Here is a 13,021-nt window from a genome sequence, read left to right as displayed (position 1 = left end):
AATATATACAATTTCATTATTACACTTATTAATTAATGATTATTAGTAATAATTTATAATTTTAATTATTAATCTTATAAAATATTACATTTAATTATTAAATATTTTATTGAAAACATTATCAAAATCAAACCTAAATTAAGTATACAATTAAGAACATTTCTTATTACTATAATGCAAAAGTCATATTCTCATTACTGTAATGTGAAAAAACAATTATATACTAAGTAAATATACAGTATCTACTATATGTAATAATAATGTTATGTAGCATTATTATTACTATAAAGTAGTAAATACCATTAAAATATTAATAAAACAATAATGACGATAAGCATAAGACTTTTTGCATTGAAACATTTGAGCATATTTTGTGTGCATGTATCAATAACAATAATAATTTAGATTTTAAGACCATTTGAGTGTTGCTTCCTTTTAGATATATTGCATATGTTTAAAGTACTGTAGATACTGTATATTTACCCTTTTCATGATTTTCACCCACAGTTATCTCTTATTCTTCTGTTGAAAATACTTAGTCTGGGTCTCCTCACACCTACTGTACGTAATGAGGTTGGCTTTTCCAGACATGCCAGAGAAATGTATATCTCAGCAGCCATCAAGGTTACAGCTACATTTCCTGTGACAGAAAACTCACTGCTCACTAGAATTACTGTATATCCTGTAAGAAAGGTGTAGATAAACAATTAAGAACCAGTCATTGGGCACCAGCGGTGCTCCAGAGCAATGAAGCAATGAAATGTAATGAGCGTTTTATGGCGCAAGAGGGAATAGAGATGCATTAACATAGCTATGGGAGGAAACAGAGACTTTTAGGAAAACAGGGGAAAAAAATGTTATGGGCGGCATGGAAACACTCAGTGATGGCAATCCAGCCATGAAGGTCTTTGATTGGTGTCTGGCCAACCTAAGAAAAAAAAAACTCCTGACTGTTGTGCAGGTTTCGTTCAGACAGAGCCTAATGTAAGACACTTAAACAGCTATTTATTCTGCATAAGAGTCGATTCTCCTTTAGGGCTGTTTTTAGAATCGGTGCAGACTAATGCGAAAATGACTATCAACAAATGTACGTTTCCCAATTAGCTGTTAATGGCTAAGTAACTGCATAGCCCAAGGTAAAGTTTTTGCACGCACACACATAAATGCTAAAAGCAGAGAATTGGTCTTATTTAGATCAAACAAACCATTACCCGAACGAATGTAGTATGTAGGAGAAAGCCCATAAAGTGCAATAGAGCTTAGCTTTTCTGGACTTCATTTGTCCCTCAGTTATTAGATTTTATTTCACATAATAGAAACTAAATTTAAATATGCACCACTTATCTTTTCTATACAGCAAGCAATAGCTACTCAATCTGCATTACTGCTAAATTGACCCCAGAAAGAGTCAGATTCTTCAGTGCAGATCTGGAAAGGGAATTATTAAGGAACAAGATCTGCTAACTCAAAGACACAATGGAATTTAAAGAGACAAGAACGTGACCAAAAAGGCTCTTAATGCATTGACCTTTTGACCTTTTAATGCTCTGCAGGGAGAGACGTCTTTTACCTAACCTGCTCATGAGTGACTCATAAAAACCTATGTACTGTAAGAAGAAGATTTAATCTATCGCCATACTCTGCTGTTATGGGATTTTATGAGTGTAATTACATTAATGTACTATTACCGTATGGAATTCAGGCTTCCCTCTGGATATATACAGCTGTGAGAGGATCGTGACAAGCCTACAAAAAGTCATATGTACTTCAGATGTACAGTGATTTGCTGAGAGGCAGTGACTTTGAGTTTGAATGCCTTCCATTCCGATTTAATAACATACAGCTTTGAACTTTATAATAACCCTGATCCTACTACAAAAGCCTAGTACAAACACTGTACTTAAAGTTATAAATATACATTACCTAATAGAAGTCAAATATTTGGAATAATTATGATTTTTGTTTTGGAAAAAAGTATCTGATTTAAAACAATTACAGCAAATTAGTAATATTGTGAAATATTATTATAATTTAAAAGAAAATGCATTCCTGTGATGGCAAAGCTGAATGTTCAGCAGCAATTACTGCAGTTTTCAGTGTCACATGATCATAAATCATTCTGATATAATAATTTGGTGCATAGTTTTTGCTGCTTAATATTTTTGTGGGAACCATGATACACTATCATTAAAAAGTTTAGGCTAACTAAGATTTAAAAAAAGAAATTAATACTTTTATTCAACAAGGACACATTCAATTGATCAAAAGTGACAGTAAAGACAATTATAATGTTGCAAAAGATTGCTATTTAAAAATGCTATTCTTTTGAACTATTGCTTTTGAAAGTACCCTAAAAAAATATCACTGTTTCCACAAAGATATTAAACAAAAAATGTTTTTTTAAATTAAGCTTTGCTATCACAGGAATATTTTTTTTTATATAAATGTAATATTAAACAGTTCTTTTAAATTGTAATATTTCACATTATTACTGTTTCTACTAAATGTTTGCCTTGGTGAGCATAAGTTTTAAAGAAATTTCTTAATTATTCCAAACTTTTGACTGGTAGTGTATCACATAATGTATATTTAAAACTGTGTTTCTTTCAAAAACTTTAACCTTAATTATTCCAAACTTTTCACCAGTAGTGTTTATATTACGAAACATTCAAGTTCTTCTGAATACAGACTTGGGGCTTGTTCACATCAAGTTTATACTATTTTAAATCTTTCTTGATAGGCAAACTCTGTAAAATAATTTTAAAAAAAAATCAGCAACACACAAAAACTCATTTGTCATTAAAAGCTGTATAATTAGATCTACATTTTGCAAGTTCAGCCTTCTCTTAAAATAAACTCTGCCCCTTGAGTGAGAGTGTTCTGTTGTGACTGTCCAAAAGCAGAAAGAGCCTCTATGTGACAGTTGTTGTTCCTGCCCTTGCTGGAGGCGGAATACTGAACGTGTAAATCAGGGGAGGACCGTTGTCCCTAACCAGGGTTCAAACTGCCCTCAACTTCCCCTGCAGGGTCACTGGGGACATCCATGAGAAAGAGAGAGACAGACAGAAAAGAGGAGCTGGAAATAGACGAAGCATTTTATGGAAATCTCCATGGATACTGTGTCTATAAAAAAGTACTAATGGAGATTTTTTATTTAAGTTTTGAAGAGCACAGGCTTTTCTGAAGGAACAAACTGCAGCATTTTGCGCATATCTGCTTCTCCAGGCTTTGCTATGAGAAGTTTCCATTTACTTTTCACATATTAAACAGTGCCATGCTTATTTGTTGTATTTTTGTGTTTGTTGTTGCTGAGTTCATACAAGGCAGCCATTGTGACTACAAAGATTTCGCTTTCAAGGTCTGTCCTGCAGCACATATAGTATTGCGTTTAAAATCAATGTTCTCAAGAATAGAACAAGCTTTCTGCTGTAAAATATATTGAATTACATGACCAATCTCCTAAGTAAAAGAGCTTTACATCTAATTAGATTTGCATTTCCAGAAAGAAATACCAGTGCTTGCAAGGCAGCAAACCAATAGTGTTAAAGTTTTAGGCAAGATTGAGTTTTATGCTTTAGTTCTGCTAAAATTAAATGCTGTTGTTGTCATGATATTCCGAATGCATCTTGTTTTCAGATGGCTGCACATCACACGTCATTATGCAGTAAAGTAAAGGCAACTATAACTAGATAAATATGCACAAGTAAGACATAAGCTTTTATAATTTAGTATTCCAAAAATATGCAAGAAAGAAGACCAATTTAGTATGCAAATAAATGCAAGAATGCAATGTATACTGTACATATATTAGTTTTTGAAAATTTTAAATATAATATATATTTATAAATAAACATAAAATAAATCTAGATATATAATGATATTCCATAATACTCTAAACTGCAATATAACAAAGAGTGAAAAATTTAAGGGGGTCTGAATACTTTCCGTACCCACTGTATATACTAGGTGTGTGTGTGTGTGTGTGTGTGTGTGTGTGATATTGCTCATATATTACATATATTATAATATACATAAAACAAAAAATAAATGCATATATGATAATAAAGCAGAGAAAGAACTGCTATCATATATAATATATAATGCAAATATATGCATTATATATTATATACATATGTGAGTGTGTAGAAAACACAAAATAGAATAAAACAGAATACTGACACGTGAACAAAATCATAAATGAAATTGCCTAATTTCATAATTATAAATGAATTATTTTACATATTTGTTGATTATTATTATTAATTATTAACAATACAATACAATATGTTTTTACGCATTGTTAAACCAGATGGAGATGCACATAGGACAAACTGTATGCTGCCTAACTAAGTGCTTTGTTAAACAGTTGAGTTACTAATAACAACTAACCTTTTAAAAACTGATATATCTAAAGCAGTGCATTAAATGCATGGGAAAATCTAATACAGTGTATGGTACTTGTATGAGAGTGGATTGTGCTGGATAGGATGTTGAGAGCTAAAGGCCTGTTTGAGGAGAGAGATGGAGACCTGAATCCTGAGCAGATGGATTCCTACTAGTAAACACATACCACTTTGGTGTGAAATGCTCCAACCTGGGGCTAATACTTACTTCAAACGAAATGAATTTGCATTGAAATTTATATCTTTAAACACTCCGCACCATCATGCAGCTGTTCCTGAGTACTGTGAAAATGTGCTGTACATGCAAATCAAACAGAGCTGTAGATCACCCGACAGAACTAGTACCGGGTAAAACACTTAAAAGAGGTGTGTGCACACACATGCAAACACAAACAAGTAATTAACCAAAGAATGATGGTGGCTTCCGCTAATCTGAACAAGGAATGATTGGTAGATAAAGTATAAAGTGCCAGAAGAGCTTTAATTTAAGCTGAAAAATAGACGTTTGGTTACTCACTGAGCTCAGCGATGCTCCCCACGCGTGTGGCCAGCAGGGACTGCTCAATAGTACGCTGCTCGGACTGACTGTAGGCGTCTCCAGCTTTATTTGAGCGCTGCTGGTTCCTGTGCAGGCTCAAACTGTCCGGCAAACTGAGGATTCCTGTACAAAAGAATTAAATAAAAATAAAAATTCATGTTCAGCTAGGAAAAAAATACAGCTGTTAAACTCAAAGTTCCAGTATACCAGCATTATATAATTATATAATAATAATGGTAATAATATCAAAGACACACCCCCCTCAGGAACAGAACCCATGACCTTGCTGTTGTTAGCACCACGCTCATCAGCTCAATACTAGGACTACAAGGACTTCTGTCTCATCCTGAAAAACCACTGGTGTTGCTTCCGGCTAAAATCACAAAAACTTCAAACCATTGCTTCCAGCTAAATTCCTCAATCCATAATATTGCTTTCTCCAGTGGAAAAGTCGTCTCGTCTGAATCAGGAGAGAAATATGCACAGATCAAGCACTGTTTACAAGCGAAAATAGTCCAAAACAGTAAATATGCAGATGGATTTTGATGTAAGAGGACAACAGGAGATTTTTTTTATTTTTTACTAGAGGCTGGAGGAAGTGTTATTATGGATTATGGACTCATATTTCGGCCAGAAGCAGTATTTTAAAACGCCTTAATGGAGGATGTGTTTCTAACAAACACGCAGCTTTTCACTTCACAAGATATTAAATGATGGACTGGAGTGGTGTGGATTACGTGAGGATTATTGTGATGTTTTTATCAGCTGTTTGAACTCCCATTCTGATGGCACCCATTCACTGCAGAGGAGCGTCATCTTCATTTAAAAGGATAGTTCACCCAAAAATGAAAACTCTATAACACTAACCCCTCATGTTGTTCCAAACCCATATAACTTTCTTTCTTTTGTGGAAGATGAAAGAAGATATTTTGAAGAATATTATAAAAAAAAAAAGGGTTCCCATCGACTTCAATTGTGTTTTTTTGTCCATAAAACAGAAGTCAATGGAATCGAAACTGTTTGGTTATCAACATTTATCAAAATATTTTCTTGTATGTTCCAACGAACAAAGAAAGTCATACAGGTTTGGAACAACATAAGGGTGAGCAAATTATCCCATTTTCATTTTTGGATGGACTATCTCTTTAATAATAATAAGCAGGCAAACTGTATAACAGGCCCCCCAGGGCTCCCTTAGGCAGTAACAGGTGATAAACTTGGCCGGCCGCTTGTTTTGTCTGCTCACAAGGAGAAAGAGAGGCGTATCACCTTTCCGGACAACCAGCAATTACTGTAAAGAACCGCTGTCCTCTATTTGTGGAACACAGACTTAGGTCTACATGCATATAACTTAATGCTAATGTTTCAATGACGACACCTGAAAGGATTCCGCACTTTACCAATGAAACCGACCCTGAAATCAACATTAGATTGAAGGCTCGCTTGTTCAGCACTACTGCACCATCACAAAGCTTTTCATCCCAGCTCACAGCTGAACCGCTGGTGTGAGACTCCGTTAGTGTCTGAATCACAGTGGTTATTGTTTTTAACAGGATGGTTGGGCTCCTCGAAAATTGGATTCGCTCTCGTCCCTGTGTTTCCATCAGTCCCATTGTTGCCAAACACTCCTGGAGCCAACGGCGTGTTAAATTATGATGTGGCGGAAACAAATGACTCTGTTTTGTTGTCCTCCACTGACAGAGGGGCTTTCGTTTGAACCGTCTCATTTACTCTCGTGAGGCAAATGTAATTTTAGGGGCCTGCCTGAGAGCGGGAATGATGTAAATCCTTAATCAGCTTTACCCGGGGAAATGTGACGGCAGTGTATGTTGCTTATCATAATGTAAATATATTGCTCGACAAACTCATCATAGGTCTTCCAAGGCATGTTATTATTATTAAAAATACACCCTTATATAATTGCTGCTATATAGATCATGCAGTCCATCTTACAGTAAGTGCTTTGCTTCAAGGAGGAATAAAAAATAAGGCGCATCCTGATAGAATTTGAACTAGGTTGCCATGGAGACAAGGCAGGGGTGGAGTGATGGTTACTTGCCTGCGGCATGGGAGGAAGTACAGGTGTTTAGCAATGCAAGACCACACCTCACTGTCCTGGGCCTAGTACTCTGCTATTGTATTCATGTATCAATACAAACTAATTCGCAGCCCTGCAGATGTTCATAATAAGATCTTGTTCTCTATTGCCCTCGCCTCAGCTCAATGAAGAATGAATGACAGGTGTATAAGATCCTAGAGCGGCGCAAAATTCCCCCTCGTTCACTATAATCTCCTGAGTCCACAGCTCTTATTAAAACTCTCAGTGGGTCTCCGTGACAGATGAGTGTGCCAGGCTCGTGCACAGCCAGCCTGAAACGCTTAAAGCAACGGGTGGTAAGACTGGCATCTCGCTCGCTTTCCTTTCAGCTCCACTTCCTCAAACATCGGTCAGGGTAAACTTTTCAAATTACAGTAGGCTATAAAGACTTCACACGTAGAGAAATGCATACACACGCACTTTAAATAACTTTAAACGCCTGGCTTCTTCCAAATCCTGGCCTTCTTTTGTTCTGTGTGATTATGCTTCAAAAGGAAATCATGCTCAAAAACATTTTATGGCAGGTTTTTACAGTTGGCCTACTGCCGAAAATATATTTTGAAGGTCAATGCTTCAGATAACTAAATATGACGTGTACCATTTATTTTTGAGAAAAATAGCACAAGCAAAATATTTCACAACAACAACCTTGCTTAATATTAGAAAATGAAACAAAAGGTTTGGGGTCAATAAGATTTTTGATGTTTTTGAAAGAAGTATCTTAAGCATACTGGTGCTGCATTTATTTGATTAAAAAAATACTGTAAAAATAGTAATATTTTAAAATATTATTTAAAATAACTTTTTAATATATTTTAAAATATAATTCAGGATTTTATTGATAAATAATTCAGCACTTATTTAAAATATAAATCTTTTGTAACACTATAAATGTCTTTACTGCCACTGTTGATCCGTTTCATGCATACTTGTAATGATATTATTCAAAATTGAGACATTTGGACACTTTATGGTTGTCAAATGTTACAAGTCAAAAAAAATAAATAAATTGCAAAAATGCAAAAAATAAAATAAAAACACCACTTTGTTTAATATTCTGTGATAAAATTCATACACTTTATGTGTGGTGTAAGTGTTCAAATGCTTATACAGGACTATATATCTGAGGTTGCTCTTTGTAGATCCCCGAGTCCGTTTATTCAATAAATAATTTAATAGAATGTAGAATAATAATAATATTAATATTTTAGTATTAATATTTTTCAGGTTATTCAGAGGTCAGGTAACAGCATCCTATGACTGCAACTAAAATAATTACCTGCAGTTAAATTATTGAAAAGGAATTGATTGAAAAGAAGAAAATCAGTATTTCACGGGTATTAAAGATTGTGAAATGTTTATTTTATAAAGAGTAAAAAAAAAAAAAGAGTTGATCTACCGGAACAACCAAAGCATCAGGGTGCAAGGAAAAAGCCTAAAGCTTGAAACCATACTGTCAGTCACACAGCGCCTCCACTACTTCACTCATGGCTTTAATGAGTTATGGCGACCAGTGTGAAAATTAATTTGCATAATGCTGCATAATAATAAATAAATGATCATGATGCCAGGTCATGAAGTGAAAAGTTTTTCCCTCAAGCTCCTTATTCGTCTTCTTCAAGTGTGCAGTATCTGCCAGTGATGCCACTGCAGATTAAGACCTCCCTCACTCCAGCTCACTATCCAAAAGGCCTGTGGGTTTGGAAACCATTAAAAGTGTGTCCAAAATGATACCCGTACCGCAAAGTCTTTATTCTCAAGGAACTCCGTTTATGATGACATAAGTAGACTGAGAAAAATAGAGCCTCCAGCTTTTCTTTCCAACTTACAACACACATTTTCTCTATTCTGACTGTCTGCTGGACATCAGTGGACTTATTTAAGACATTTGACCTAAAAGATACAGACCTCCTTGAGCTGGGGATGTGGTTTAGAGCCCACATTACAACTGGAGTGTGTTATTATGATAGAGTGATAAGTCATAACTTTGTGATGTAGTTTGTTTTTAATAAAGCATTTAGATTTACCTCAAATAGCAATGGGTTTTTGCAGAATGTGACTTTGAAAACTACTTTTATTAAAGCAAACCTAGCAGATTCAATACATGAAATATTTTGCAACACTAGAAATGACTTTACTGTCACTTGCTGAATAAAAGTATTAATTTCTTAAAAAAGAAAAACTTACTGACACTAAACTTTTGAACAGTAGTGTATATTGTCCAAAATTAAGGACACTTTATGGTCGAATGTTAAATAAAATAAAACAAAATAAAATAAATACAAAAACAAAATAATAAATAAAATAAAATAAAATAGTAATGCAATTTAAAATTTATACATTTTATGTGTGGTGTAAGTGTTCAAATGCTATAGATGTCTATAATATATCTGAGGTTGCTCATTACTTATCTGTACATTCAATAAGTAATTGAAAAATGTTGAAAACTGTTATTCAAGCTAACTTAGACTAGCAAATTTCAATACATGTTGTTTTCAAGCCGATGAACGAGAGAGAACGAATAATGAAGGCGTCAGCCAGGTTTAAACCAGTTTAGGATTGTGGGTGTGCAGGCATCAATGCCCTGTAACAATGTCAAAACCCAATGAATTCACATTGGCAACATACAACACACTCCTTTTGGCCAAAACCAAAGGCTTTGGTTTGGAAACACACAGCATCCACAGGTTGGCTCAGACAGGAGGCTCTATAAAATCATTTGCATTTTACCTCTAGGGTGCCAGAATTGCATTACAGTACTTATCACATGCTTCACAGTGGACCAGTTGACCAAAAGCGCTTTGACAGGCTGACAAGGGGACATTAGAAGAGCTAGTACGCTTGTGCAGTCAATGGGGAGGAACCGATGGGACATACTGGAGTGTTCCCAGCTTTCCCATGCACGCGTGCCGAATGCGGATACGCCGCTGACCTCACTGCAGCTTAGAGTCTGTATTTAAATCTATTTTAAAGGCCTGTGAAGCCCGGCCTGCTCACACACATTTTCTGTCTCTCTCCAAGTACAAATGTGTAAAAACAACTCCCTGGATTTCTCACAGTGCAATGCCAGCATGCAAAAGCTAGAAAGTGATTCAAGCCACACCATGTAAACCTACACCCACAACACCTACTACACTCACGCAGTTTTGCGCTTGGTCAACTCCTTTACTAACCTCTATGCTAGGTTAAACCCACACATAAGTAAAATAATATCCAATATTTCTTGTGCAAGATGGTATTTTTGTGACACACTAGAGACTTAGATATCCTACACCCTCGATTTAACCATATAGTGGACAACTGAAACAATAGTTTGAGAGAGTTTTGTAATAGGTTAAATCACACATGCTGAATTCTGGCAGCCCTAAGCAGATGGAATCCATATGTATGGCAATAAGAACCAGGAATGCTGCATTTCTGGGGAACGGAGGGAGGAGTTTGAGGAGAGGGATGCGGCGGTGTCTACATGCGTCGTGTGACTGCGCAGTATGTCTCCAGTACTGGCTGACTGGCAGAGCTTTAATGGTTTTTGGAATCATCCCCAGGGATTTGCTCCGAGTTGTTCGGTGATCAGAAAGTTGGATCGGTCCGCAGATTTGTCGCTGACGGCATGTGTCTGTTTGAATTTAAGACACACATGACTGTCAGGGAAACGGTCAGCACAATCTCCTCAAATATGTCCACTAAGCAACTGTGCATACAGCATACATACACTAAAAACATTAAGAAATTAATATTTTTATTCAGCAATGATGCACTAAATTTATCAAAAGTGATAGTAAAGACATTTATAATGTTAAAAAGATTGCCATTTTAAATAAATGCTGTTCTATTGAAATTTCATCAAAAGATTCTGAAAGAAAAATTGCCAAATCAGCATATTAGAATGATTTCTGAAGGATCGTGTGACTCTGATTCGAGCAATGGGTGCTGAAATTTCAGCTTTGCCATCACAGGAATACATTACATTTTAAAATATATTCAAATAGAAAACAATTATTTTAAATCATAATATCATTTCACAATATTAGTTTTTACTGTATTTTTGATCAAATAAATGCAGCCTTGGTGAGCATACTGTAAAAGACTTTTTTCAAAAACACCTTTTTTGGCCAAAAACACTTACCGACCCCAAAGTTTTAAACTAATGTATGCAAATATGTTAGCAATATTAGTATTCAACACATGTAACATTGACCCTGAAGGCAATTAGAACATACTAAGGACAAGAAAACACTAGGTGAATACAAGAGACGACATAAAATGAAAACAGCATTGACATGTACATAAACAACATTTGCCTTAAAAGGCCTATTAACAGTGTGATGGATGAACAGATTGTGTGTTGACTTCTAAATGATCCAAACTGGTTCTTGAATTGCAGGTCACATAATCAAGAGCTCACAAAAGCTTTTAACTATTTTCTTCCAGTCTTCATTGCCTGGAGTTTTCAAGGTGAAGTGTGCAATTTATTAGCCACTAGCGTCACCAGATAGAATTTATATAATGGAGAAATAATAACCGTCTCAGACAGGTCTCCCAACTCCATTTCCAAATGACTGAAATAAATCAATACATTCATTTACAACAATTCCAGCAAAAGGTATGTTTAGACTATTTAATGATAGCCATGGCATAAATGCAAATCTATTACCTGGTCTTAAATACTAAGCCAACAGAAATGTGTTCACATTTCTCACAAACCTAGGTAAAATGTATGCTTTATGGATTTGATTCAGTAGAAAGAACATGCTCACTATATGGTTTTGATTCACTAAAAAGAACAGGCTCAATTATCTGTGAATCAGTTGAACTAGACTGGTCATGCTGTCTGGTTTTAAAGGGGTCATATGATGCTATTTTAAGATCATTATTTTGTGTATTTGGTGTAACAGAATATGTTGACATGCTTTAATGTTCAAAAAACACATTATTTTTCAAATACTGTACATTATTGGAGGTCCTCTATGCCCCACCTCTCTCAAACACGTAGTTTTCAACAAAGCCCCCTCCTTTGACAAGCACAGTCTGCTCTGATTGGCCAGCTGACCCAAGCACTCGTCGGAAATGTAACGCCCCTTACCATAATCGCGAGCTTCATCTTTCAAAATAAATGTAAAGACAGAGCCCGAAAGGGGTTTTTTTTTTTTAGAAATAACCTTTGTGAGCAGCCAGCTTTGTACTCTTCTAGGTTCAAAAAACTGTTGTCCATAAAATGCGTTGCACAAATTCGAACATCTGGGTTGTGCTGTTCTGTTGTAAATAAATCTTAACCAATGATTCCTAATTGGTTCTGGTTAACTGGATCTAATCTACTTCCGGAAGGCCAAATAAAGTGCTTTTGCTTTCGCACTGAATCACACAGCGTCTCCCTGACATGGCTGCATCAACACTACTGCTGTTCCTGAAACCACGCCTTCTTTCTTTGCGTGCACATTTGGGCGGCATTATGCTAATATTTCCACATAGTGACCTAGATATGTGGGGGCGTGTTAGAACGAGCCGTTTTAGGTAGGCGTGGTTGACTCTTAACTTTTATAAAGAATATCTCTTTGGATTTGAGACTTTAGTCTTTGCAACTTTACAGATCTTCTTTATGCACCAAGAGCTTGTAACACTCCAAAGAGAAAGGAAAACTTGAAATCGCATCATATGACCCCTTTAAGTCACTAAAAAGGATCCTGTTTATATAAGTCATTCACTTGGGATTCAAACAACACTGTTTTAACAGTATCTTTATTTCCGTTTAAAAAATGGGTAACAAGTCAAGAGTCATTAATTCAGGAATCAAACTACACTATACTGGTTGTACTGTATGTCTTGATTCACTAAAAAGAACCTGTTTAGAGTCATTTGTTCAGGAATTGAACTACAATGGTTGTTCTGTTTGTTTTGATTCATAAAAAGAATCAGTTCATAAGAGTCATGCATTTGGGAGTCAAACTACATTGTTTATCGTCACGAATCCGGTCTATGAACTTC

General features: G+C 35.5%; 1 protein-coding gene across 1 annotated transcript in view; it reads right to left on the bottom strand.

The window, feature by feature from the left end:
- Positions 1–13,021, bottom strand: part of LOC107749309 (ankyrin repeat and BTB/POZ domain-containing protein BTBD11-B-like) — a 56,444-nt gene that overhangs the window by 14,504 nt on the left and 28,919 nt on the right. The window contains exon 2 of the mRNA XM_016564423.1: positions 4,921–5,064. Within this exon, the coding sequence (XP_016419909.1) occupies positions 4,921–5,064 (144 nt within the window). The remainder of the gene's footprint in view (positions 1–4,920; positions 5,065–13,021) is intronic.

This window comes from Sinocyclocheilus rhinocerous, unplaced genomic scaffold, assembly GCF_001515625.1.
Source record: "Sinocyclocheilus rhinocerous isolate Xijiao unplaced genomic scaffold, SAMN03320098_v1.1 scaffold1311, whole genome shotgun sequence".
Taxonomy (NCBI): Eukaryota; Metazoa; Chordata; class Actinopteri; order Cypriniformes; family Cyprinidae; genus Sinocyclocheilus; species Sinocyclocheilus rhinocerous.
This window is presented reverse-complemented; position numbering and strand designations above follow the sequence as displayed.